At 33.0% G+C, this 27,720-nt stretch overlaps 1 protein-coding gene across 1 annotated transcript; it reads right to left on the bottom strand.

The window, feature by feature from the left end:
- Positions 1-8,940: 8,940 nt before the first annotated feature.
- LOC147404390 (cyclin-D2-1-like) lies at positions 8,941-11,637 on the bottom strand. Its single transcript, XM_086440323.1, has 5 exons — positions 11,257-11,637; positions 11,091-11,177; positions 10,690-10,999; positions 10,456-10,586; positions 8,941-10,372 (listed from the first exon to the last, which is right to left on the bottom strand). Exons 1-5 carry the CDS (start codon positions 11,506-11,508, stop codon positions 10,127-10,129), a joined length of 1,026 nt encoding a protein of 341 aa, XP_086296449.1. The 5' UTR covers positions 11,509-11,637; the 3' UTR covers positions 8,941-10,126.
- Positions 11,638-27,720: the final 16,083 nt, after the last annotated feature.

Genomic DNA, 27,720 nt, shown 5'->3' with positions numbered 1-27,720 from the left:
ATTTTCTAAAAACGTTTTAATATTTCTGTCCAACCTTCATCATTCCATCATTGGGAATCATTGCGATCGGGTTGACGAGTTGATTAATCAGGCGGATACAAAAATGGGGTGTCTACAGTTACTCGAATTTAAAGAATGGGACAAATTATAAGAAGGGATAAAGAGCAATGTAGAGAAGTTTTTGATTTTTTTTTAAACAAGCATGAGGTTTTCAATTAAAATTATAAACTTTTGTAGTTTATTTGTAATTATTAATAATTTTTTCATTTTGTGTCTCTATGTTAATTGGGTGACTATTTATTAGGGGTGGCAATCTCAACATGACTTGAAAACAGCATGAAATAAATGAGTTTGGGTCATAATAGTGTCAACCCATCTAACACGATATTATATGGTCGGGTAAGGGTTTTGGGCGTCAACCTGCTTAACCCGTTTTGACATGTTTAGTTATTCTATCATTAACGTGTAATTTTAAATATATCACAAATTATTTAAGACTTTTTTAAACTATTTATTTTTTTTCTACAATTTCTTAGAACTTTTTCATAATAATTTTTTTTTTTCAAATTCTATAAAATATAAAAGGTGTTTTATAAGTTTTAGTTAGGGAAAGAAAAAATATTTTTCATACTAAGCTTTTTATGTATATTTATAAATTTTTACTCTAGGTTTTTCATTGAAATCTAGAGGTATCTAGTGTTTGATTCCTTATACGGGCAAAATGACCCTCAAGAAGATTGAAGATCTTACTCAATAAGGTTAGTATGTCTCATGTGATACTGAAATACATTTTGCTTAGCCAATAATAATAATAATAATAATAATATTGAAAAATACTTTCTTTACTAATTAATGAAAGTTTTCTGACTATATCACCTTATGGTATTCAAAAACATGATCTTATGCCACAATTGTAAAGGACAAAATTCTATGAATTTTGAAAAAAATAAAAGGAATAATGCTGAAAGGATGTTGTTTTTGTCCAACGCCCCTTTCTTTCGCTCTTCTTCCAATAGTGGAAAAAAAAACTTTTTGATTTGATCACCTTGTGACATTCAAAAACATGATTTGATGCAATGGAGTTGTAGAGGACAAAATTATATGAATCTTAATATATATATAATATATATATATATATATATATATATATATATAGTTATTTTTCACCGTTGAATTTTATTTTTAAATTTGGGTGCTTAGTGGTCGTCTATTTTCAACACCTTGGATCAAGCTTGAAAAATAATATTAATTTTTTTTTTTTTTTTTTTTTTGAAAATGAATATTTTCATGAAATCTAAAAGGATGTGTTGTTGGATTGTTAATGTGATAATCAATGTGGGCCCAACGACCCTTTTCACAATTTGAAATCTAAAAAAATAAAAATGTGGGCAACGAGCAAGAGAGAGAAGCTTTCTCTATTGTTGATGTCATTCGCGCTACATGTCAAATGTATATTAGGTTGTGAGCCAACACCTTAGAGGGCGTCAAGGGCATGCATCAAAAACTACATCCATTTAGCATCACTAAAAAAAATTCAAAAAAATGTATTTTTCACCATTGAACTTAATATACAGATGTGTGATATTATTTTTGACATATATATATATATATATATATATATATATATATATATATAATATATATATATATATATATATACTAATAAAGCTACAACGCTTTTGTCTTATATGGTTAAAAAGGTTCGGAATGGACTGATTTTTTGTGAGGATGATCTCTGTGGTAAGGGGATCATCCTCGCAAAAAATCATTCCATTCCAAAACTTGTAACCCCATCAAAAGTGATTTACAAAAATTGGACGGTCTAAAATTTTTCAACTTGTAAACATGGGGTTAGAAATTTTATAATGGGCTGATTTTTGACAAGGATGATCTCCTCACGATAGAGATCATCCTCACAAAAAATCAGCCCATTCCAAACATTTTTTCCCATATAAGACAAAACATGTTGTAGCTTTATGAGTAGCTTTATGTGTATACTGATCCTAATCCTCTCTCTCTCTCTCTCTATATATATATATATATATATATATATTATTTTGATGATGGAAATGGAATTTATTTTTTCAAAAAAAAAAAAAAAAGAATTTTATTAAATAGATTATATATGGGTTGGGCCAGGTATACCTATCTATAAATAGGTTGAGTTTGAGTTTAAGTTTTTTACACGATTATTAAATGGGTTAGGTTAGGGTTTGATACATTTTCATAATACTCTTGCGTCAACACGACACGACCTAACCCGACTGATTGTCACCCTTACTATCTATCACCTAATTTTGTTAACAACAAATCCAAGTTTGGGAATTGGGAAGTTAAGTGGGGAGAAGAAGCATAAAAATAATAAAACAAGGGAGATTCTATTGTTACACCAATTTTTTCCAAGGCCACTCCAATTCATATGTAAATCACCAAAGAATAGACACACATATTGAGGTGGCGTTAACAAAAGTTTGTGACAGTAGAATCTCTCTAAAACAATTGAGGTACTTGCACCCTAGTTGGCCAAAACAAAGTGGAACTCCAACTAAAATTTTCCTTTCTTCTGTTTTAAATTTGGTAAAATTACCTATGCGCACGTTAGGCAGCGCAGGGAAATGGATTGAACTAACCAGCCGTCCTACACTGCTTTCGTTGGAAACCGTGTTCAACACTGAACTGACGTGGCAATGAACAGATAATCACATTTCTTTCCTTGAAATACAAATAACTACATCATCCGGGTGTTGAACACAGTGTCCAACGAAGGCAGTTCAGTATTTTTCTTACTAAATTTCTCATTTACCCTTTTTTTTTTTTTTTTTTTAAGAGAGATTTATTCGGCAGACCCAACTGGTGCATTTTTATTATCAAAACTCCATTGAAGTTCCGATAACTCCAAAGGAACTTTACTTTGTGAAGTTTATTACCCATCAAATCTCACTTTATCAAGTTTGTTAACTAGCGAACCCTGAAGTGGAGATCCACATCATAAAATTCAAATTTTATGATGTTAATTTGTTACTTAACACATTTTGGAGTAGATTCTAACCGCATCAATTTGTGGCATTGAAAAATGTGATATGATGTGACAGGGTTATAAAAAATAAATTTTTAAGAATTAAAAAAAAAAATATTAATTTTTACCCTTGAATTTTAATTTTAGATTTGGGAGTTTGGTAACCATCTATTTTTAATTCTAACGATCAAGTTCGAAAAGGGTTTTTTTTTTTTTTTTTCTTTGAATCTAATTTTTTTCATGAAATCTAGAAGTCTGTGGTGTTGTTGGATTGCCAATTTGATAATTCTATGGGCCCAATGACTCTTAATAAGATTTGAAATCTTATTAAGCTAATCATGGTAGCATAATTCATAAAGTAAGGTTTGTTACGTAACAAACTTGATAAAGTAAGAAAGTTTTGTAATAAAATTGCAACAAAAGGGATGTTATTTTTTTTAATTGAGTTCGACTAATTTTACCAATTTAAGTATGATTTCAACTCTTACTAAGAGTTGTTGAGCTTACTTTTAGGCATCCAAAAACACAATTCGAAGCACCCAGTTGTAGTGGAATTTTTTTTTTTTTTGAACTTTAAAAAAAATTCATAAAATACTATTTGTCACTATTGAATTTTAATTTTAAATTTGGGAGTACCACAGAGTAGCCGTTTATTTTTGAAACCATGGAACAAACCCCAAAAAAATGATTTTATTTTGGATCTGAGTTTTTCCATGAAATCTAGAGGGCTGTGGTGTTGGATTGACAATGTGGTAACCCATTTAAGCTTATCGATCCTTAGTAAGATTTAAAATCTTACTAAGTTGTGAGAAAAATGTTTTTCTTTTTAATTTGGTAAAATTCCATTCTTTTTTCACACGCGCGCAGACTCAATTGGATGTTAGGCCTCGCACACGCTGCTATTTCTTTTGACCATCTCTATTCTCAAACGACGTTTGACTCAGAATTAAAAAACAGACTAGTTTTGGATACGTTTATCTAGGGCCGGCTGTCAATGGATTGGACCCAGATTCAGATCGGATCAGCGCCGATTTAGTATCAATCAAATAAGGATCGGACTCTTATCTGATTAGATTTTTATTGGATGGATCCAAAGTCAATGAATAACAATCGGATCGGGTCAAAACCGACTTAATATACAAAATCTAAATGAACTGCATATAAAGGAAATGCATAATTACATTATAATTTTCTCACTTTATCAAATCGGGTCCCTATTACGGCATGTTGATCCAGAACCAATCCAACAAGATATTGAATCAGATCCAAATCCTTGATCCAGACCCAAATTTATTAGATCAGAATGGATTAGGATTTGGGTATGATTTTAAGGCAGATCTTCGTTTATCTATATAATTCTTAGAAATAATGTTTTCAGGGATGTGCTTGATGCTTGATAAAGTGTCATGGCCCTACCCTTTGTGGACCTTCACACTATATGATATATTAGAATCGTGATAATCAGACTTACCCACATGCCATACACAATTGACACCCCTGACGTGACAGACTCGGGAATCGAAGATTTGTTCTCCTCGGGATACAGAACTATGGTTCCCCATAAAAAGTGTAATTTTGTATCCCAATGAGAGCAGATCTACAATTTTCGAGCCTATCATGTCAGGGGTGTCGATTAAGTATGCCACGTGGCTGACTCAATATATTACTCTTCCTTGAATCCTTGAGATTTATAACCGTTGGACCGAAGCACTTTTGAAAATGGGCTTTAAACACACCTAAGCCTATGATGGCAAAATGCTTGGATCATGTGGTTGAAAATCACCAATCGAACTGATCTTAAATGTAAGTAAAATGATGGATTAATACAGTCAGGAGTTAGTATGTAAGTTCCAAAGATTGTAGCATATATGAAAAGAAGATCTAAAGTGTTTGGTAGTTGATAGCGGCGGAAGTATTAGAGCAAGTTATTTGTGCCAAATTAAATCCCTTTAGTTTAGTAAAATCAATTGAAAATTAGCTTTGTGAATAGAATTTGGGGCATTTTTATCATTAACTCTTGACTCTAAATTTTTTTTTCATGAACAAATTATTGTTGTAGTTTGTGGAGTCTAGTAGTACTGGTCAACAATGAGGTACTGTAAATCAAGCCACACCTTCACGTCGGTTGAGCTAATATGCAGTTTTATTTGTAAAACCCTAGTTAGATTTCCTAGGGTATATATATTTCTCATTTTTGGTGAAAGGGTAAAATTTGTAATTGCGAGTTTTCTCTTCATAGTAGAATCGGTGTGATCCGTGGACGTACCTCAATTTTTTGGGAATCACGTAAAATCTTTGTGTAATTGCATCTTCTATTTGTTTTCTTGTTTTGATTGCACCTATTTTCTTAACAATTATAATATATAAGATAATGGCTACTTAAGATTTAGGAATTAATCCATATATATAGCTTAATTGTTTAACATATAAACCATTGAGAATGTATATTGACTCCTTTCTATCTCACCTTAACATTTTCATGAGTTATGCAACTCCATAGTCCATACTCACCAAAACCATCCAATATTAGGATTTCTGCTTTTCTAGATTGTTAGATTTTAAACATACAAAATCTTATTTACATAATTATTATTCTATAATTCCCAAAGATCAATAATCATTCATATATCTCAAAAAACTTATTTATGTTTCTAAGAATCAAAGTTTAATGTATTTACCTTGTGCCATAAGTCAATTGATGATTCAAGATATACGTTGGAGGTGTGTTTTTCGCAATCAACGTGCCAATGCACCGAGGTGCACAAATCCCTAATCAAGTACTTCAATTTTCATACCCATCTTCTCTCTCCTCTCTATTTGGATTGGTTAGAGTTCTAGTGATTGATGGAGATCACCACACTCAGAATCCTATGAGTGTTGTGCTTTTCTTTCTCTAATTCTTCTTACTATTATCAATCCACTTAAGTAGATGGGGATAAAGGGCCTAGATAACTTCTTTTAGTAAGATTCTTATCCATCAAGGTTTCCGACTAAAACTTAAAAGTGTATTTCTAATTCCAATTTGATTGGGAAACATCCTTTATTATTGACGTCACTAACATATAGAATCATTGTACAAATAAATTACTAAAATGTGTAGGTCAATGGGCCACATTAAATTGGGTTATAACATTTTTCCACTTGACCTATTAGACTGGTTGTATTAAAGTGAATTTTTTTTTTTTTACAAAATAATTTTGAAAAAAACTCAATTTAAGATCTTAAAAACAAAAACATTTTACATGTGATCACGAATTTTAAAATCTTGTTAATAATCATGATCAGGGTTTAAAAAGTGACTTCTGGAGCTCTAACTACATAAATTTTACGGATAAATTATTTACTAAACCCTTAATTAGATGTAATTCATTGTTAGTCCTTATTTATCTATGATTTTAAATAAATAATGTATTTCAGACCTAATTGTTGTTATTTCCGTGTAGTAGGAAAAAGTTGTAAGATGAATAAGAAAAATCCAAAGACTCTACTGTAATCCAGAATTCGAAACAAAATCAATGACCAAAATTCAGGCCCGTTAGATCCACATGGACGCCGGCGCTGTGGCCCCTTGGTGAGACGTGGCGATGGATCATTCCTTGAGATTTGCACATAAGCTTGGTGACTACCAAATCGTCATATTGAATTAGGGTTTTGAAGTCGTGTAGTTACAAAAGTATCCTGAATCTTAGAAACTCTAATTCGGTCTCTCTATATATAGGAAACCACATAGAACTTTAAAGATAGCAAAAAATCTCTATAGTCTATTGAGAGAATTAAGCTTTTTTACCTTCTATTATTCTTTTATTCTCTAAATTTTAGGCTTTCTTTCTTTCGTAGTTTCTAAGCTTTGTAATCAAGAGGACAATAACTGGTGTTCGGAATGAAGGATTAATAAAGAATCTTTTCATTTTCTCTCCTTAACCATTTATTTTATTTTTCTTCTTTTATTGTTCTTACAATGACCATCGGTTAAACTCTTCGTTAGATCGATCAAGAAAGCCTGAGCAAGTTTTTTTTTAAATCTATTTTTACTATTTCTATGATTAAAAAGTTTTTACTAAATTATGCCATTATTTATTTATAAAGATTAAACTTACAACTAAAGCATACCTATCATGATGATGAAGCAGATGGTCAACGATGAAGATGAGTTTGAACTCGACAACCTTCGATCAACTCATCACTTGTTGCAAAACAGGATGATGGATCTCATGTACCTCCCTTGCTTGTATAGGTGAGGATTGGGGCCATCCATTAATGTTAATGTCATAGAATGAAGAGGTTTCCATCAAACAAGGCTATCGTAAGAGACAAGAAATTGGGCCACGCAAATCAATAAAACTTTTCCTTATTTAAGAGACAAGAAATTAAGTGGTTAAGAGTTGCCCTAAGTAAGAGGAAAGACTAAGAGGGGCACATATGACATTGTCGATTTGAGATCAGAGAGGCCCATGTGGAATAATCAAAGACAATGCGAGGCCTAGTTTGTACATGACATGTTTTCGCACAAAGAAAAGAAGAAAGGGGGTTTGTTAAATGCGGTTTTGTCTCATCCACCGGTCCTTGTCCTTTCGCCCAGGCCTTATCCCTCACATCTGCAACGCTTTTACTACTCCCGCTACTGCTCCTGTCTCTTTGTGGGACTCTTCACTGTGTCAGCCAGGGTCACATGTATATATAATCTTCCCTCCTTTTTCCTAATACGGAGGAGAGAACTAAAAGGTTAAAATGACCCCACCTGACCTCTATTAGGGTCTCACCAGCTTTTATTTTGTAAATAATATTTAACTACAGCTAATGGTGTCAATGGGTATCCTTTTACTTGAAGTCATTTTCTGTTGGAACCGATTAGAGTTGGGTCTCTTGGGAATTGAACTGATTGAGAATCAAAATTGATGAAAGAAAAATATTTTATGATTCCAATTTTGATTCTATATATTTGAGAATCCACGAATCAGATTCAGATTCTTATAGGAATCCAATTGGAACCAACTCGTTGACAACCCTAGTAACAGCATCACAAGATAACATTTTGTAATTATGTATATAAATGTACTAGAGTTTTTGCTCATGCACCCTCTTTGGTGTTAAGGGGAGTAAAATCGGAAAAATAATAAAGTAGAAAGAGTATTATTAAAATAGTTTGAGATTAAAAGAGATAAAAGAGGAAAACTAATAACGTTTGAGTCATTATTAATAAATTGGGTAAGAAGGCACATGTATCCACTTTGGGGTTAAAGAATAAAGGAGGAAGATAATACGTTCAAAGGTTAATATTGAAAAATGGGCTAAAAGAAGATAGATCGTAATATTGAAAAGGTATTATTAAAAAAGGGAAAGGTAAGAAAATGAAAGATTATAAAGTTGAAGGGATGAGGAGGAGATGAGAGTAGTGTGGAGTGTAGATAACTCCACTTCACTGTAGTTAGAATGGTGTCTACAATTGTGTTTTATTATATATATATATATTTAACTAATTTAAATATTATTTGTATTAATGTAATAATTCTTTAAAAAAAAAAAAACACGCCTATACAATCTATCAATGAGGTTATACATATACCATCAAGTAAATAACAAGCACATCAATGCTCAAAGACCTTACTAATTGTCTCTACCAAAGCATTTTTTGGATTTTAAATTGTGAAACATAATAAAAAATAAAAAGTGACGATTAAAAACAAAGTCTGATTAACCTAATTATGGTTTTTAATCTTAGAATCATGTCTCATCTCACTAATGAATGGATGAGTAATCTCAATATCGTGAACCAGATAATCTTTCACAAATCAATGAATCAAAAAGCTGAATAATTAAAGCTAAAAAACATCTCGATAATCACATAGAATTTACAAACGATATCAACATGACTCAATGAATCATTTCACTCTAAAAAAATGAGTGATTTTTAAAACAATAGTCCTATTCCATATGTTTCATTTACAGTTGGTGCTAATAGAAAAAATTGGTGTGGCATTAAAAATTACAAAGAAAGGAAGAACGAAATAAAAATAAGGTTTACAAGGGAAAAACATTTGTAGTTGGAGTGATGGACCAATGGGGACAGCAATGAGTGTTTTCCTCTTGTTTCTTACAAGAAATTTGCGTGATGTGATCTAGTGTTTTCCTTTTTTTGGCTCAATATATTTACACGTGTACGGTTAGGATCTTGGCAAGCTGGCAAGCACCCCAATTTTATTATGGCGCCACGTGGTGGGAAAATTCAAATACTAACAAACAACGTCACGCGCACGTCATCCCGTTTCAACGGTTGGGAGTCCCTTCTTCTTTTTTTTATCTCACAGACACAATCTTTCCGTTATCCAATAAATACACTAATCTGACCAAATAAAACTATAACAAATCAAGGTACATACTCCACAGTCGACAAACACTAGGTGAAACTACAATAATATCCCTAATATAGTTAAAGAATGAAAGGGTATAATCGGAATATTAATATCGAAGTTAGATACACTAAAGTTAAATCAGTGGAAAATATCACGTCAAAATCAAATTGCCTTTAACGAGATCTTGTTAGATCTCTACGGAACACATTATAGTGGGACCCACAGACGTACTTTTGTCGGATTGATACGTGGCGTACGACAAAGCGTTCAGACGTGGGGACCACCGTACTCTATACGAAAACAATAAAAAGATTCCAACAATAACCTCCACTAATCTCTTAATGACAAAGATACCCTTCTACTTTATTATTCGAAAATTGACTTGGAGAACGTGCATATTGCAAGGGGGTATTTTAGTCATATTGAAAACGTAATTTATAATCATAAGTTATACGGTTTCCATGCAGAGATGATTGAAATAGATACATTGGGAATAATTGAAGCATCATGGGGAACCATAAAAGATGCGCTGTTAATCTCATTTTTATTTCCGAAAATACCCTCGGACAATGTAAAGGTGAAGTATATATTATATTATAGCTAAGCTGCTTGAACGAGCCATTAAATATATATATATATAATTTTATATAAATAAATACCAACAAAATTTTTTCTTTCTCCTCACTTCCTCAGATCCTGACCGTCATCTTACCGTGCAAAAAAAGGGTTCTTTTTTTCAAAAAGGAAAATAAGATCTTATCTATAATTGGTGTACGTCTGATGGAGCCGATTTTCGGCGCTTGTTCGGAGGCTCGGCTTCGTTAGGCTCCGGATTATCAGAACCTGACTTTTGAGTGTCACAGCTTCCGCACGCAGCCGCATCAAGAACGCCAACTGGGCTCTGGGGTGGAGCCGACTCCAATCTCACGTGTCTAAGGCGAGCAGCCCTAGGACACGCGTCAGTCAGGTACTGCACCATTAGTTGGTGACAGCTTCTCACCATTTCCTGTCCAAAATTTCAGTAGTTCTAATTTCTCATGAGAAAATAACAAAATCGATAATTTACAAAACATATCGGCGAGAAATTACTTTGTTCACTCTCTCGTAAAAAGCATCCATTTTCTGATCATCTCCTGCCGGAAACATGACATTTTCGCCGGCAATGAATAGCACAGCTGCCGCTGCTATCGTCGACGGCGAGTAACCCAAGAAATCAATTACTGATAATTACGAAAAAGGACCTCATAAATACCTTAATTTACAGAAAAGGATCTAGAAATTATTATTATTATTTTTTTAATAAAAGAGAGGAAGTTTGGTTACCTTGACTGGTTCTGAGAATGAGATCTGACACACGCGACGAAACACGATTCAAAGGGACGTAACGAGAATCGAAACAAGGAATCTTTGCGACGAAATAATCGAGGAAATCGAAAGGCGTTACAGAGTTCATTCGCCATTGGAGATTGCTCAAGACCAAGAGCTCCATCCGTCGAATCGTTCTGGGTTCAAACACGAATCTGGATTCCAATATCTGTAAATCTAACAGAAGAGGAACGTTTCGTTCCTCAATTTTCGCTGCTAGAGACAAACACGTAACCGATAACAGCTGTAAAGGCCAACCATTCGATTGCTGTCCATCACAACAAGAGAATAGCAAAACAGATGTGTCAGATTCAGTTAACGGAAAAAATGAAGTTTCACTGAAACGTCAGATATCGTACCGGGAGTGTATGAGAGGAGAGGAAACGGTCGAAATAGTTAACGGAGAGAGATGCCGTTACTGGTTTAAAGCCAAAGTAAGCATGCACCTGCGTAGCAGCGAATCACAGAGTACCCTAAAATAAATAATATTAAATTTAATAAAAGAAATAATTAATAAATAAATACTTTTAACATCCAGTTAACGGCGTCTTGACGGGCAATGGGATCAATCGAACGGTCGCGTAAGCGTTGGAGATAATCAGATTGGGGGAAGTAATGGAGCTCTGAATCAACGAGTCTGGAAATCCAACGATCATCATCTTCGTTGATGATTGGAAATGGATTGAAGATCCACGTGTCTTCATCCCAAGAGACCACGCTACCAGCGTCTTCTCCACAGTAAAGGTTTGAAGCAGAGTGCTCTGGATAGAGAGGCATTTTTTCTTCAATTAGAGAAGATTTTACTACGATGAAGACATTGTTAGGGTTTTTGGGTGGTTTTTGTAAAATCACTTGACCACTGTTTTTGGCGGTTTTGGGAAAACCAGTGGTTTTGAATATGGCTTCTTATGGTAATCTGGCCTCTGAGAACCTTTGTTTACGTTTTCTCTCTTGTTTTAGGCTTTAGAGTAAAGAATTATGGTGGTCGATTCGTGGATGTGTTGAACGTTTGTGTTCTTTTTATTTACTGTCGCGAAGTACTAGATAATTTCTCGCTTCCATGGTCGTGGTAAGGTGACCTCAGCGGGACACACGAAGGACACCTTGACGTGGTGAAGCCCATGTCGGTAGATTCATTTTACTCGTATCTCGGACAAAATGCATCTACAGTCGCCACACTACCACGTTGTGTCCCACTAAAGTCACTCCATTTACCTTCTATCTATACTTTTGGTATAAAAGGAGAGTTTTGGGGGCCTGTTCCGCTGCTTCAAATGCAACCTGTTTGGTTACGAAATAGAAAGTAGATGAATCCGAGTCCGTGTGAAGAAGGCCTCTTCGTTGCAAGACACGTGGCGTTTTAAATTGATTTCACACCACTATATTTTCTTTAAAATTTAAAATACATCCTTGAAAATGCAGTATTTATTGGGCTTTTATAAAGGTACATGACGTCCAATATGAGACTAAAAGAAAGGCTGAAATGGGAAGAGAATGGGGTGATTTATTGGGACTTTTGCTTTCACAAGTTTGGAGTTCAAGTCTCATCCATTATGAAATGGCATTTTACCCTTATATTTTATCAAAAGATCGAAATATCGCTCAATCTTGTCAGGTTTATCTTTGGAGTTGTTACCTAGATCTGAAATCTAGTACGTAATAAATAGTGCGGATAATTTTACACAAAACTTCTCATTGAAGTTTACATTGTCATTTTTACATGCATCTTCCTTCTCTTCTCGATAAAACTTTACTTGTAGGTATTTTGCTCCCTCCTTCATTTTTACACCTTCAAGCTATTGGTATATTGTTCGTCCCTCCATTTTTACATGATTAACAAGAACAAAACTCCATTATTAAGTAAAGAAGCTTCATTTTTATGTAATGAAATTTTGGTATTAGCTCAAATCTCCATACTTACATTCATTTGTCTCATTTTCTTCATAGTAAAAAAAATCTATAAAAAAAAAAAAATAGAGAAATTAATAGGGTTATAATACACATGACATCTCAACATGGCACGACAATATACACATAACAGATTTATAAAGTCGGATATCATTAGATAATGTGTTGCGTTACAAATAAATTACGTTACGATACAAAGGTAATAAACTTCGTTACCAAGGTGCTTACCCATTTTTCAATTACATCTTCTTCTCCGTTTGAAATCTTTTTTTTTTTTTTGTAATTATGTTTTCAATCTTCTTCTGAAACCTCTTCTTCGTTTAAAATCTTCTTCTTATTTATCTGAAATCTTCATCTTCTTTAATTATTTCGATAAAAGCTTCAGCGAAAATGACGGTGAAGTGAGAAAATATATTATATTATTAAAAAGTATAATAATTACACCTCCAAAGGAAACTATTTCGCATATCAAAAGATGTGTGATGACTCAACATGGCATGATGATGTACACATGATGCCTTTATAAAATTTGATATTGTTAAGATTTGTTGAGATTTGATTAAATATAATTTTGGAAATAATCTTTACTGTTTATATTTAAGAATTTGTAATCCCTTTATTCAAGGGAATTAGTTGAATTTTTATTTTCTTTCCTTGCTATTCAGATCATGGTTTGATCTTATATATGTGTATATATTGTAGCCTCTTGACACAGAAATAGAATAACAAAAAAACACAGCTTTCTTAATTCTTATTTTGTCAGATATCATTAGATAATGTGTCATGTTACAAATAAATTATGCTCTGATACAAAGGTAATACACTTTGTTACAAAGGCGCTTTCCCATTTTTCAATTACATCTTCTTATTCGTTTGAAATCTTCTTATATGTGTTTTTAATCTTCTTATGAAACCTCTTCTCCATCCAAAGTCTTCTTCTTCATCTTCTTCAACTATTCTGATGAAACCTTTAACGAAAATGACAAAGAGATAAGAGAAATATATTATATTATGAATAAGTGTAATAATTATACTTGTAAAGGACAACAGTAGCATGTTTAGTGTCAAATCAGGGTAAAAGCCATTTTAGACATGAAAATATACTTTTTGTTAATGTTGCAACTTTTGAGGGTAAACTCTCAATTCATAAGAGATGAGGCTTGAACAAGTTAGGATCTCAAATCACTAAAACCCTAGAGAATTAGGGTATGCTTGATGGTAAGGAATTCAACATACCACAACGATGTACCCATGACACCTTTATAAAGTTTGATATCATTAGATAATGTGTCGTGTTACAAATAAATTATGCTCCGATACAAAGGTAATACACTTTGTTACAAAGGCACTTTCCCATTTTTCAATTATATCTTTTTATCCATTTGAAATCTTCTTATCTGTGTTTTTAATCTTCTTATGAAACCTCTTCTCCGTCTGAAGTTTTCTTCTTCATCTTCTTCAACTATTCTGATGAAACCTTTAATGAAAATAACGAAGAGGTAAGAGAAATATATTATATTATGAATAACTGTAATAATTACGCTTGTAAAGGACAACAATAACATGTTTAGTGTCAGATAAGTGTAAAAGTCATTTTGGACATGAAAATATACTTTTTGTTAATGTGGCAACTTTTGAGGGTAAACTCCCAATTTATAAGAGATGAGGCTTGAACAAGTTAGGATCGCAAATCACTAAAAACCTCGAGAATTAGGGTATGTTTGATGGTAGGGAATTCAATTATTGAAAGGAATTTGGATTGCTCAAAAAAAAAATTTATGGAAAAATGAATATTGTGGAAATTCATTTTCTACCATTTGATCACATATTCGAGTTATTCAAAAAATATAATATCTTTGAGGAGAACAAAAATTATTATTTCCTATTTATTTTAAGATAGTAAAAATTATTTTTTAAGGGACCAACTTGCTGCACATCACTAGTAACTGGTTGCATCCCAATATATATATTTTAACATACAAGTTGTACTTCATTATGATACCTTAATAAAAGCCTACATTTGGACCTCGACCCTTGAACGCAGCTAGACCCAGAAGCTCGTACGGGTTGGACTATTTGCCTATTCTTTTCTTTCTCTCTTGCAATGAAGATGAACATAGAAAAGAATACATTACCATTATAACTACTCACACATCATTTCTTTTCTTTAAAATAAATAGATGATTTTATTGAGTCATCATTATTTATTGGTTAATTGATTAAGTTAAAATGATTTTCTTCAATAAGAATTTTTCACGAACCTTATTAGAAAGGGCTAAATCTATTCTTGCAAAAACAATTGAATAAATAATACTTTTTGTGATAATGGTTGAGGAAAAAGAAGAAAATGAAAGCAACCCTTTAAAAAAAAATTCTTTGAAGTGCAATCATACAAATGGAGCGTAGGGAAAATTTTTAAGTGATAGTGTGCAATTGGTAACAAGTGTCGTGCAACTAATCGGACCCATATTTAAATATTCATAATTATAATATATATATATATATATATATATATATATATATATATATATATATATATATATAATTTTCTCATTTGAGTTGATTCGAGTTATACTTGCCTCCACTCTATGGAGATCCAAGTCAAATTGAGTTTTAAAACTATGATTGTTAGTTTTTTGTGCAGAATAATCATCAAGAATAACATTGGGATGTGGAAAAATTATTTTCCTATGGGTGGGTGGGAATTCATTTTCCTTCCTACAGACAAGCATAAAATGGGTCAAATTTTATCCAGAATTCGAGCAATCCGAATTCAAATTTAGTGGGTTTGGTTCCTTGGAGTATATCTGAATTAAAAACAAGTCGAATATGGGTTGATATCCCTTGACCCGAGTCGGATCCAGATCAAATACAGATCCAGGTCAAATTTGGATCCATCCCTAGATCCGAATGATATTACTTTGAAAATTATATTTTTATATTTTTTAAGATATCTCTCTTTTACTACTTTAATATAACATGAATTCTTATAAAATAAAAAAATTATAATAAAAAATATATATAATAATATAGCAAAAAAAAAAAAAAAAACTAACGAACCAAAATTATCTCAACCTGATTGAAAGTACCCTCGATCTGTGGGGTGTGCGGATCCGTTTTTGACTTTAAGATTTGGGAGTCGCCACTTAGTTATTACGGTTTATGAACCGAATATTGACTCAAGATGGATAAAAATAACTAATTTACAAAAAGAAACTAAGTCCGGGGATCACGTTACGGGGTTGGAAGGTGTTAGGCACCAACCCTGCATGGCAAATGCCGGTCTCTACTAATTTCCAAGAATATTACATTGCTAAAGACCTAAAATAAATAAAAAAGACAAAGAGATTATACCTGTGACAATCGCAACGACTTGTTCCCTCAGATATGGTAGAACAGCTTCTCATATAAATTCTCCTCGCTTTGTTCTATCACCGGATCTATTTTGGATCTCCAAAATGAAATATCTCGTCCTTAGATCTGAGTTTTTCTTAATTTTGTGATGGGTTTCTAGGTGATTTTTGGAGAGTTTTGAGAGTCTTTTTTTTATATAAAAGTTAGGGTTTGGATGATAGGTAAGGAGTTAGGACTTCAAAACCAGGGTTTTGGGAAGGATATGAGGGCTTTTTGACCTATTTTTTCTAGGATTTTCTTTGACCAACGAAATTAATTGTGGATGTTCTCTATTTATAGAGTTTTTTGGGTAGAGTAAGTGTTTTATTAGGTTTTTTTTAGGGTTTTGACTTTAGTCTTATGAGATTGACTTGGTCTTTTTAGATTATGATTTTAATTAGGATTTTGACTTAAGTCTTATAAGATTGACTTGGTTAGGGTTTTAATTAGGATTTTGACTTAAGTCTTATGAGATTGACTTGGTTAGGATTTTAATTAGGATTGACTTAAGTCTTATGAGATTGACTTGGTTAGGATTTTAATTAGGGTTTTGATTTAAGTCTTATGAGATTGACTTGATTTTTTTAGATCATGGTTTTGACTTAAGTCTTATGAGATTGACTTGGTTTAGATTTTTAAATTAATTTTATTAAGATTTTACTTTACGTTAATTAATATTTTATTTATTAATTTTAAAATTAAAAATTTTAAAAATTAAAAAATTACCATTTTACCCCCGAAGAGAACTTTTACGTTTCAAGTAGATTTTCGATGTTCCGGGATATTTTGGAATCAATTTTTCATAAGGAATTCAATGAGATTATTTGTTTATGTCACTTATAAATTTTTTTGACATGAAATGATTGTCAACCCTTCTGAGGGGGCATTTTCGTAATTTTATCGAATTTGATGAAAATTAACGAAATGATTTATTTGGTTTTAATTTATTATTTTATGTATTTGAAAGGATTTTCTTAAGCGTACTGTGGGCTCTAGGGATATTTTGATGTTAGGGGTATTTTGGTAATTTGGTCATTTTTTAGTGATTTTTATCGTAAATTTTCTTTTTGTCTGTGAAATGATGATTTCAATGCTTCTGGGATTATATTTTCCTAACGTAGCGTGGTTTCTATAGTTTTGTTAGTTTGAGATATCTTATCTGAATTTTTGAAACATATCTGTTAACAAATAAAGCATTGGAATAAACATCCATCATTGGGAATCGTCACGATGGGGTTGACGAGTTGATTAATTAGGCAAGTGCGAAAATGGGGTGTCTACACTGACCAACTTGAATTAAGTAATTTTTTCAAGTTGGATATGGTTTTAGCTAATAGGATCCGACTCTGATTTGGATATGGATAAATTTTTTTAGATATGGATATGTATATACTCAAATTCGACCCGAACCCACCCTATTTTAAGCCCTACTCTAAAGGAAAAAATCACATTGGACTAGAATTTGAATTCCAAAGAAAATACATAATGAAACACATTAAATTTTATTTTTTAAGGAAAACCATTATCCTACCCATTTTACATTGCAATTAAGTACATCCTTAGCCCTGCTTGGTACATTACAAATCACAAATCATTTGCATTAGCAAATGATTTTCAAAGAAAATATTTTACAATTTAGGCCTTGTTTGGTATGCTTTATTTGCAAATAATTTTCTAAAATCCATTTTACTAGTGCTTGGTTACACAAAGAAAAGGATATGTATTGCAAAAAAATTTGCATGGATCACTAAAATTCTTAAGAAATTTCTGCAAATGATTTACGACACAGAAAATACTGCAAATGATTTGCAAAATTATTTGAGTCCAACCTACACATGCCAAAGTTACTAAAATACCACATATTAAGAAAATTATAAACTACTTGGTACCAAAATATTCACATAAATTTATGAAAATATCCCTGCTCGAAGATATGTTCAATTGTATCCTGAAACTACAAAAAATACCCCTCATCAAAGAAACTTTTAAATAATAAATTAAATAACCCTCAATAATCCTTTCAATAACAGGCATATGAATTCACTAAAATGCATCTCAACATAACATTTACTTGTATATGAAAATGATAAAAATATCACCCTTGTAGGCATGATATTTTCGAGTTTGAAGATCTCTCATACTTGGATTTGGAGTCATCACCATTCCTTTTTAGAAAATGGTATGAATGGGCACCTAGATAGTAATTTTCAAAAAAAAAATTTTTTTTTTGTTAGTGACTCTCGTACGAATAGGGTTCATTGGTCTACCCTAGATCTATGTAAGGGGGTCCATATTAGGGAATAAGAAAGGTGTTATGCACCTTACTCCCTTTACTATTGGTGGTAACCTTGGATTCAGTCAATTTTAGAAAATAAATAAAAAGTCAAAAAAATCTAATTTGTACCCTTGAGTGTAAGGGATTTTGATTTTAGTTTGAATCATTAAGGATTTTCTTATTGAGGAAAGGGCCCTTCTATGGTTCATACCTTTGCCAAACTTGATAAATGTACACATTTTGGTCAATGGTCCATTTTCATAAGGAAAAGGCCCAATGTCTTAGTCTCAAAACCTTTTTTAGTATGTGCACTAGTGTAGGGATTTTTTAAAAAATATTTTAAAAATAATTTTTCAATCCTTACCATTTCGATCAAACCGAAGTCCAATCTACAAGAGGTAAAGGAAGGTATCCATTACATCTTGGGGTTATTCTAGTAAAAAGATAAAAATAAAAACAAAAAAAAGGGATGAGGGGATTAAAAGAGGTGGAGAAAAGGGAGAATTAATTTTCTTTCTTTTTGTCCACATCCTACCTTCTTCTTCTTCTTTAATCTTTCTTTTTGATTTCCACTTGATGAGCTTTGATTTTAATTTTGGTGGATGTGAGTACGGTGATTGTGAAAAAGAGGAAAAAGTTAAGAGTTGAGACTCAGTAAGGGAATTTAAGTCTTAAGGTTGTTCAAATATCTTTTTCTTGGGGGTATAGTGTTGAGAAGGAGGGGAGTTTTATAAGATTTTGTAAGTAATTTTTAGGGGTAGAATGGGGTGAAATAGTGAAAAAGGTAAAATTGTGTGAGGTTTATGAATAGGATGTGTGTAATTTAAAGATGGTGGAAGGGTATTTGTGAAAGGGGACTAATGGGTTATTTATGATCCAAATAGATTGAATTTTTCAACCTATTTGGGATGAGTGTTAAGTGAGTTATGTGGAGTGGGTTTTGATTAGAAGAATGGGGGTGTAAAGAAGTGGTTATTGATTAAGTGTTAGGTGAGTTGAATGGAACGGGATTTGGTTAGAAGAATGACGGTGTAAGGGAGTAATTGTAGGTTTTTTTGGAAGGGTGGAAGATGTGGTACCATGTGTCCAAAAGGTGTTGGGGGTGTGGGATGGCTTGTGATGGAAATTTGGAAAAAAATGACGACATGTGTCCCTTTATGATGATCTTGGTGATTGGTTGTGATTATTGAGTTGAGACTTGGGCTTTGAGTCTAATGGGGGCTTGGTAGTGGGTTGGATTTGATTAGGGTAGGATTGGGTTGGGTTGAAAAGTAGGGTGGTGGGGGTAGAGAAGTAAGGTTCCTAACCCATGAACAAGGTTAAAGGATAACACAAGTTTTTGGAGGGTTTGGACTTTGAGGTCCATTTCAATTCCATGAATTTTTGGGCATTTTACATTAAGGGCTCGTTCAAATTTGAGTGTTTACAACTGCCCCTCTTTACAGGAATTACGTGCAAAGAATAGATGAAACCCTTATATGTATGAGCCCGGGAATTTTGTTCAAACCAGTTTTGAAAACATCGAGTTGATCGACGAATTTGATGAAAAGAAGTGGCCACTCAAGCACAGGGTCAAACAGGGTTAGCCTTTTGAATTCCTCGACCTCGTGACATGGAGGTCGTTTGAAGTCTTGAATTTGTGATAGTTTGGTGATTTTTTTTAAAATTGGATTTTTTCAATGAGTTTTAGGTAATTTGAATTCAACTTTTGTAAAAATGCCATTTTTTTTATCTTTTTATTTTTTTATTTTTTTTTTGCAGGTAAGGTTTTTATTTGTTTTAAATTTTGAAGCATTATGGTTCGGATTAATGTTGAATTGACTTCCCTTTTGGTGCAGCTTTGATTATTTGATCACTTGGTTTCGATCGCGACCATTAGTCACCCTTTTAATGTTCATGCATATTTAGTAGTTTTGATGAATAAAAGAGAAGTCCCCATCCATTTTGGTGGCGAATTAGGTTAGTTCAAAGGTTTACAGGCTTTGCTTGATGAAGAGGTGCATTGGGTAGGTATCTTTCAGCCTTCGATTTCCCCTGTCCTTTTTTTCGCATAGTTGTTTTGCCATATTGATCAATTTGATGAGGGTTGCTTACTACATCTCTCTTTGTGTGTTAAGGCAGTTTGGAGAAAAACAAGGCATGGTAACTCACGGAGATTTTGGTGGGCTGGTTGGGTCTTTTTCCCATTTTTCTTCCTTGTGACAATTATGTGATCGGCTATAAAAAGCTTGGAAGAACATCGTAGTTCTTATAATACCCTGAGTTTTTAATCATATCTTGAGGAAAAATCAAATAGTAGAAATTTTGAGAAAATTCTAGAAGTTAAACTTAAAGTAAACTTTTAATGAAATTTGACTTCATTGTTGGATTCAAAATGGTCGAAAAACATATTTTAGCCTGTAAGCATGTTCAAATTCGAGTTTAAACAGAAAAAACAAGCAAATCATCGATTTTAACGAAGCCAAAAAAATGAATTTGGTTAGAGTGAGAATTGGAAGAATATGATCGCATCATTAGGTTCATAACAAAAAATTATGAAAAATAGAGTATTCACTCATCGATTTTTAAGCCAAGAAAGTCGAATTATCATAAAAATGGAAATAAGTATGAAAATACTGATTTTGTCCCGATATTTCTTTATATAAAGAATTTCTATTTTTTTTTATATTCATTGTCTTTTCCAAAAGTCCAAAAACCAACAAGTATATGACTTAAAAAAATATTGGTTTTTCAACGTCTTTGAGTCACAATTTCATTGCAATCGAGACTCTATTGATCGTTGACAAAGAAGTGAACGTTGTCCGCGTCATTGAACATTACAAATCCACGTCATTATTTTCTCTTTCTCTCTCTCTCTCTCTCTCTCTTCTGCTTCTCTATTTGTCATCAAAAATCAACAAGATCATAAAGTAAGTTTCGTCCCTTTCAACCTAAAATTTCATCGACTTAGAGTCTATACTGTCCTTCATCGAATAAGGGAAAAATGACGTCATTGTCGAGATCTTCGAAATTACCAAGTTCGTTTAAAAAATTTATCATATCCAAATCTGATTTGTCTCAATTTTCGCACACGTTCTTTGTTTCTAATGACCAACGATATGTAGGGACTTATGATTCTTACTAGCAATCATAGATTTAAAAAATACATTTAAGATTTTATCAAATTTATGATTTTAATTTGAAACATAGGATTTTTTTAGTTTATTTCAAATTCATAAGAAATATATGTGTTTAATTGTATTTTATAACAATTTATATGTGGGTGGGACATTTCACTAGATTATTTTCTTTAGTTCGGTCACATGTCACTACCAAGACCCCGTTTTGATCCAAATTTTGTAATTTTTCAATTAAAATGAATTTTAAAATTTGAAAAATGATTTGATATTAAATGAATTTATATTGATTTGATAAATATCGAAAAAGTATTAATATTAGAAAAAAAAAAGATAGAGGAAACGGTAAAATGTTAGAATCACACTCGATGGGTGATATCTAAATTTTACATTATTGTGATGTGTGGGTTGATGAACGGATATTGAGGGTTAATTTACTTTTTGTTCACAAGCTGATTTGCATGTTTATTTACTTTTTGTTAGCACGATACGTTGTTTAAATTTGTACAAGAATGCACCATACTGTATTGTTATTTAATTTAGCCCAAATGGGCATAGTTGTATGGTAGGAAATTGGATATCTATTCTCAACATTATGATATTAATTTTTTACTTGTTGTCAAAGAAAAATGATATATATGTATATATTTTGTGAACTGTTAAAGATTTTGCGAATGCCTAAAGGGATAATCCATCATATCATCTTGGGATGTATGGTAGGGACAACAAAACTCATACGTAGTATGGGATGTGTATGATAATGGCATCACAACTGGAATTCGGGTTTATTCATTTTTATCTTTTTCAGTAACATGTAATGTAAAGGTAGTTGTACATGAGTGAAAATGTATAATGGGAAGCACATGCACGTTTGATAGGCATAAACGAAGATAACTAGTCAGTGATCACTAAGAGTCTAAAGTAATCGAACGTCTTGATATGTCGAGAAAATTTGATTTTTTGAATTTTGTAAAAAAAAAATTATTTTTTTGGATTTTGAGAGATTTTTTATTCTTTTAGCTTTTGAAAGTTTTTTTTTTTTTTTTTTTGAATTTTGTGAACTATCTGAATTTCTAAATCAAGATAAAAAAATCACACAAATTCATTAGTAATGAAAGTGAGCCTTCAAAACAACTTTGTTCCAAGGACGAGGGCTCATTATGGTCCTCAAACAAGTGAGATTCTGGATCCCATCGTGATCTCATAAGTGATTGGGTATTCCTTTCAATTCTTAAGGACTTTCCCCTCCTCTACAGGGTAGATAGGTCAGGAAAGTGGCTCTTTTGATAGTTCAAATATGACCATCACTTGCAACTAATTGTCGTCATCCAGGTATAGATATTTGAAGGGTGGGTGGAATTATAATAGATCCTTAATCAATCTTGAAGGGAAATAGTGATTCTTCTTCTTTGCATACTCCGATTTTCATTTCGGTGGATTCTCTTTCTTCTTCTTCTTGGCTCCTTCAAAATCCTCTTTGAATAAGATATCCATACCCACCATAGAAGGGGTGGGGACTCAACAAATTAGTATTCTTGTACTTAAATATGCTTGATACTTACAACATTTGGTTCTCTTGTGTAGTTTGCCGATGATTGCTTTGACAGATCATTTGGTCTTTTCAAAGATTGTGGGAAGTTGATGCTAACATAGGGTACGTTACCCAAATTCCATATATTAGACTTTCGATTTTGTCTTCGTATGAATCGAAGCTCTATCTTTTTATCATTCATGTCAAAGATGTCTTCTTTGTAAGCTTGAATTCGAGGCCAAAGTAAGGAGTATGTTTTGGGGTATTAATCAGAGTGGCCTTATCTTTTCCTCTAGGTCCCAGCCCTTGCTTCGGACGATACATCACATTCTTCATTACTCGCTCGATCATCAAATTTGCTTTTGACAGCTCTGCCCTTATCTTTTTCTTTTTCTTTTGGGATATGATTTGACGAATGTGAACTGAAAGACATGATACCCCTCTTTATCCCCAATCATTTCTACATCGATATAAGGTACATTTGGTGATCGATCAGTTAGTATGAGATTCTCAACAAAGATAAAGATCACCATCTACCCATAATGAATTTGTACCGCTGATGCAAGAAAAAAAAGGACTGCCTCTACGACATGAATCTAGGGTTTTTTTTATAAGGAGATTGAATGCAGATTTTGAGTGGCACTTCGAAGGTGCATGATTTGATGGTGACATAAATATCCAATTCCCTTAGCGACTCAGTTTTCTTATTGTCAAAAGCTCTAACAGTCCTCTTAGTTTGCCTGATGTTAGACAAATCTACATTTAGTTTGTACAAGATTTGCAGAGGATATACATTTAAAGTTAAACTATTGTCAATCAACACCCTTGCTACCATCATGCCTTTACATATTACTACGATGTATAATGGCTCAATGTGACCACATCTTCCGTTGATGAATTTATCTTCTATGAAGATTATCGAATTAAGGGTCATAATCCATTCCATCATTTTCTCCAACTCTTCCGATAAGGTAGTCTTAGGTACATATGCACCACTGAAGATTTTAAGTAGCACGTCCCAATGTTGTTCAAAATTTAGCAGTAGGTCGAAGATGCTGATTTGAGCTGGTATTTTGTTCAACAACTCCATTTTTTTATACTCGTTTTTTGAATGAATTTGAGGAGATCAGTCACTTCATTGTCGGTTACCATACTCTTATTCTTTTTTACTCCCTCTGCGGTATCCATTTATCTTCCACAAGTTTTTCTTTTTTTTTTCATCATCTTCTATCTACTTCTTCTACTCATTTTCTAGCACTTTGTAGCACCTCTATGATCTAGTCATATGACCAATATTTGTAATCATATCCTCTTTTGACTTCTCAATCCCTGTTGATGTGACGATCATCATCTCATAACTCAATGAAACGATTTGTTTTGAGTGATACAAAAAAGTTTTAGGGGATATCATGGTCATGGGTTGAGGTTCTAGTTTTAGATGAAGGATAATAGGTGGTGGACTGGGTTTGGTAATTGGTGTAGCAGGATGAGGGGTATGTGGGCTAATGTAGGGTAGGACGAGAGGTGGTCAGAAGAAAAAATTTGAGTTTTGAGAGGTTAGTGTGGTATAGGGTATGACAAGGGATGGTCAAAAGGAAAAAAGAAACTTGAAGTTGGTAATGTGTAAGGTATGATGTGGGGTGGTCGTAAAGGATTCAAGATTTGGGAGTTGGAATGAATAGTAATACCGACTATTCTGATTGGGAGTTACAAAACTTGGGATAGTAATGGGTTAGTTGTATCTTAAGGTAAAATATTTATGCTTGAGGATGCTGACTCCTTCCTCAAATTGACTCTAACCTTTGAGCCAATAGGTGTTATTAGAGCTGAAGGGTGAAATTAAATTTATCTCTCTTTGTGGCATTACTTGTAGGCCCATTGTCTCTCCTATTGTATACTGGTAATGAGTTTTGATTGATGTTCTGTTGAGGCGTTTGGGCTGCCGAACCTTTTAGGATGATTGTTTATCTGTTGATCAGATTTTGGACTTGGTGCTTAAGTTGCCAACATTGGTCGGTGGCATGCCCTGATACACCCATATGAAATTCACAAAATTGATTAGGGTTGTATCCTGGTCCCTTTCTCGTCTTTGGGTTTGATTACCTTTTGGTGAGATATTCTCTCCTTAGTAGTACTGGGAGTACTTCTGATAGTGTTATCGATAGATGAGTGAAGATTCGAGGGATCATGTTGTGTTTACGCTACTCAATTTGATGGTTCTCAAAAAACTGTAGGTTATGACCAAACTCTGGGTCCTGATCGAATTGAGGTACTTGCGGAATAGGTGTTGCTTAAGGTATGTTTACCCTAAAGGGGACCTGAGGTGTTAGTGGCCTCTAGTTCACATCTAGTGTTGAGATGAAGAAATGTATACAAGTTATAGATTGTTAACTTGTGTTTCCTCATTTTTCTTATACAAAATTATCGGTTTTATTTGGGTAGACCCACCTATTGATGCCCCTAGACTAGACAAGTTGTAGATTATACCTAATCGAATGTCTTCAACTCGATCCGCTACTTGGACCAATGATAGGAAGCTTGTAGTTGTGTGACCTACCAAATGTGTGTATAATGAATGACCCAGAGTTGAGATAAATATAGTTTTCATATCTTATTCAATCATCGGTAGTTTTACTTTAGAGGTCGATTCCCGTCACTTTTGGACATACTCCTTCATGTTTTCTTTTAGTTTTCGAGTCATCTTAGCCATATCATTCATATCCAATCCCTATGTCGATATTGAATATGTACTCTTCTTAATATATGATAGCCAGATCTTGCCAGTTCTTAATTCGAGAGTGATTCAATTGAGAGAATCATGAAAGGGTCGTTTACGTTAAGCTTTTCTAAAAGAATTAGATTAACAATCTATCGTCATCTCCAAATTGGCACATAGATCCACAATAGAACTTCAAGTGAGACAAAGGGCATTTGATGCCATTATACTTCTCAAAATTAGGGCACTTGAACTTTGACAGTAATGGCGTATTTAAGTATAGGCAAAGATCTTTAAACCTCATTCTGTTTGTAGTATCATTTCCTTTTATTTTTCTGATTTCCTCTTTGACTGTCTCAAGCTTGTTGGTTAGTTTTTCTTTTGTAGTACTTCTTACTTCGACTGCTTTAAGTTCACATTCTTCCTCTTCAATGACCTCATGTTGCTGTTGGTTGGAATGAATGTGAATTAGTGGTTCTTAATTGACGGGAGCCATGGGTGGTAAGGTATTTTGTGTTAGTGGCAATTGTTGTTGTAGTCGTTGTTTCAGCATAGCCTGATTTGAGTTAGTAGCTTGATGTTGAACAACTTAAATGATGCTTGGATTTTCCACTAACAGATCTAGAATTTTGTCATGTTTTTCGAATGCCTTCATTACCACATCTAACTTCAAAGTGAAATTTGATATTACTTCTGTCACTAGCTGCTGAGGTTGCTCTAAGGTGCTCATGGTTGGTTGTGAGCACAGAAAATACTGAGGATTATCAGGTAGCAAGTACATCTTTTTGGGTCATTTAGCCACTTTGTAGACAAGAGATTGATTATTATTATATTATTTACATAATGAGGATACATGATGATTCATTAAGTCAAATTATATTAATTGGTAAAGTTGAATTAAGAAAGCTCTGGATTGGGCTTGATGTTGAATTTGTGAAAGTTAATCAACACGGAATTGGATTTTTGTTAGCAGGGAGCTGGGGTTTGTCAGCACAGAGCTAGAGTCACTAAATTGTAGGTATGAGATTTTCGAGTCTAAAGATCTCTCCTATTTGGGTTTGGAGTAACCACCATTCATTTTAAAAAAAGGGTGTGAATGGGCACCAAGAAAGTAACTTTCAAAAAATCTGAATCAAAGATTTGGGTTTCTATATGTTATTGGATCGGTTTGGTGCCAAACATATATCTTTATATTCAATAGAGACTCCGTCCATGTGTTTGAAATATATTGGTTGTGTATGTATTGCCAACAACAAATTTTGCGATCTATTCGTATGAAAGCGTGAAACAATATGACAAATGATTTTATTGATCTTTGATGAAAATGATGATAATACAATTTTGTGTACACTCGCTAGATGAAGTGACCTTATCTGATTAACAGTTGAATATTGGAAGATGATGATGTGTGATTTTCTTTTCTTTGAGCTTCGCACTTTATCTGTTGAGAATGTGATTTTTTGTCTTTGAAGAAGGGCTTCGCGTTTGATCTTTTGTGAATGTTGGTTTTTAAGTATTGTAGATCTTTACTACTTCTCTGGAGGAGGGCTTGTAAGCTTCTTCTTCTTCTTCGGAGATGTAGTTTTTTTTATTATTATAGAGAAAATGATCTACTTCTCTTCCTTAGGAGAAAGTGATATGTTTCTCTTCTTTGGGAGAAAATGATCTAGGCCTCTTCTAAATGTCTAGGCTTTAGTATTTATAGAATCAGATAAGGGTGGCTTTCCAATTATATCCCCAACTTAAAATATTTTAATAAATTGGTCTAAAGGTCAAAAACGTCTCTTCTCAATTTAGGTAGTTATAGAGATTTCTTAATGGGTTTGGGCAATTTTTATAATTATAGGGCCTAAGATTAGTTGTTTAATGGCTTATGAAACTCATTTGATGGGTTTTGGTGGTTTCATTGTGGATTAACTCAATTTATGGATGTGTGGGTCCACAATTTGATATCTATCACTTGGACAAGGAATTTTAACAAAAGTAATTTTATGGGCGTGTGAAATCTAAGTCCATGCTATAAAAATAATTAATAAACAGACCCAATTTA

This window comes from Akebia trifoliata, chromosome 4 (genome assembly GCF_017979445.1).
Source record: "Akebia trifoliata isolate Shusen 1 chromosome 4, ASM1797944v1, whole genome shotgun sequence".
Taxonomy (NCBI): Eukaryota; Viridiplantae; Streptophyta; class Magnoliopsida; order Ranunculales; family Lardizabalaceae; genus Akebia; species Akebia trifoliata.
The sequence above is the reverse complement of the archived record's forward strand: the minus strand, read 5'-3'. Positions and strand labels throughout refer to the sequence as shown.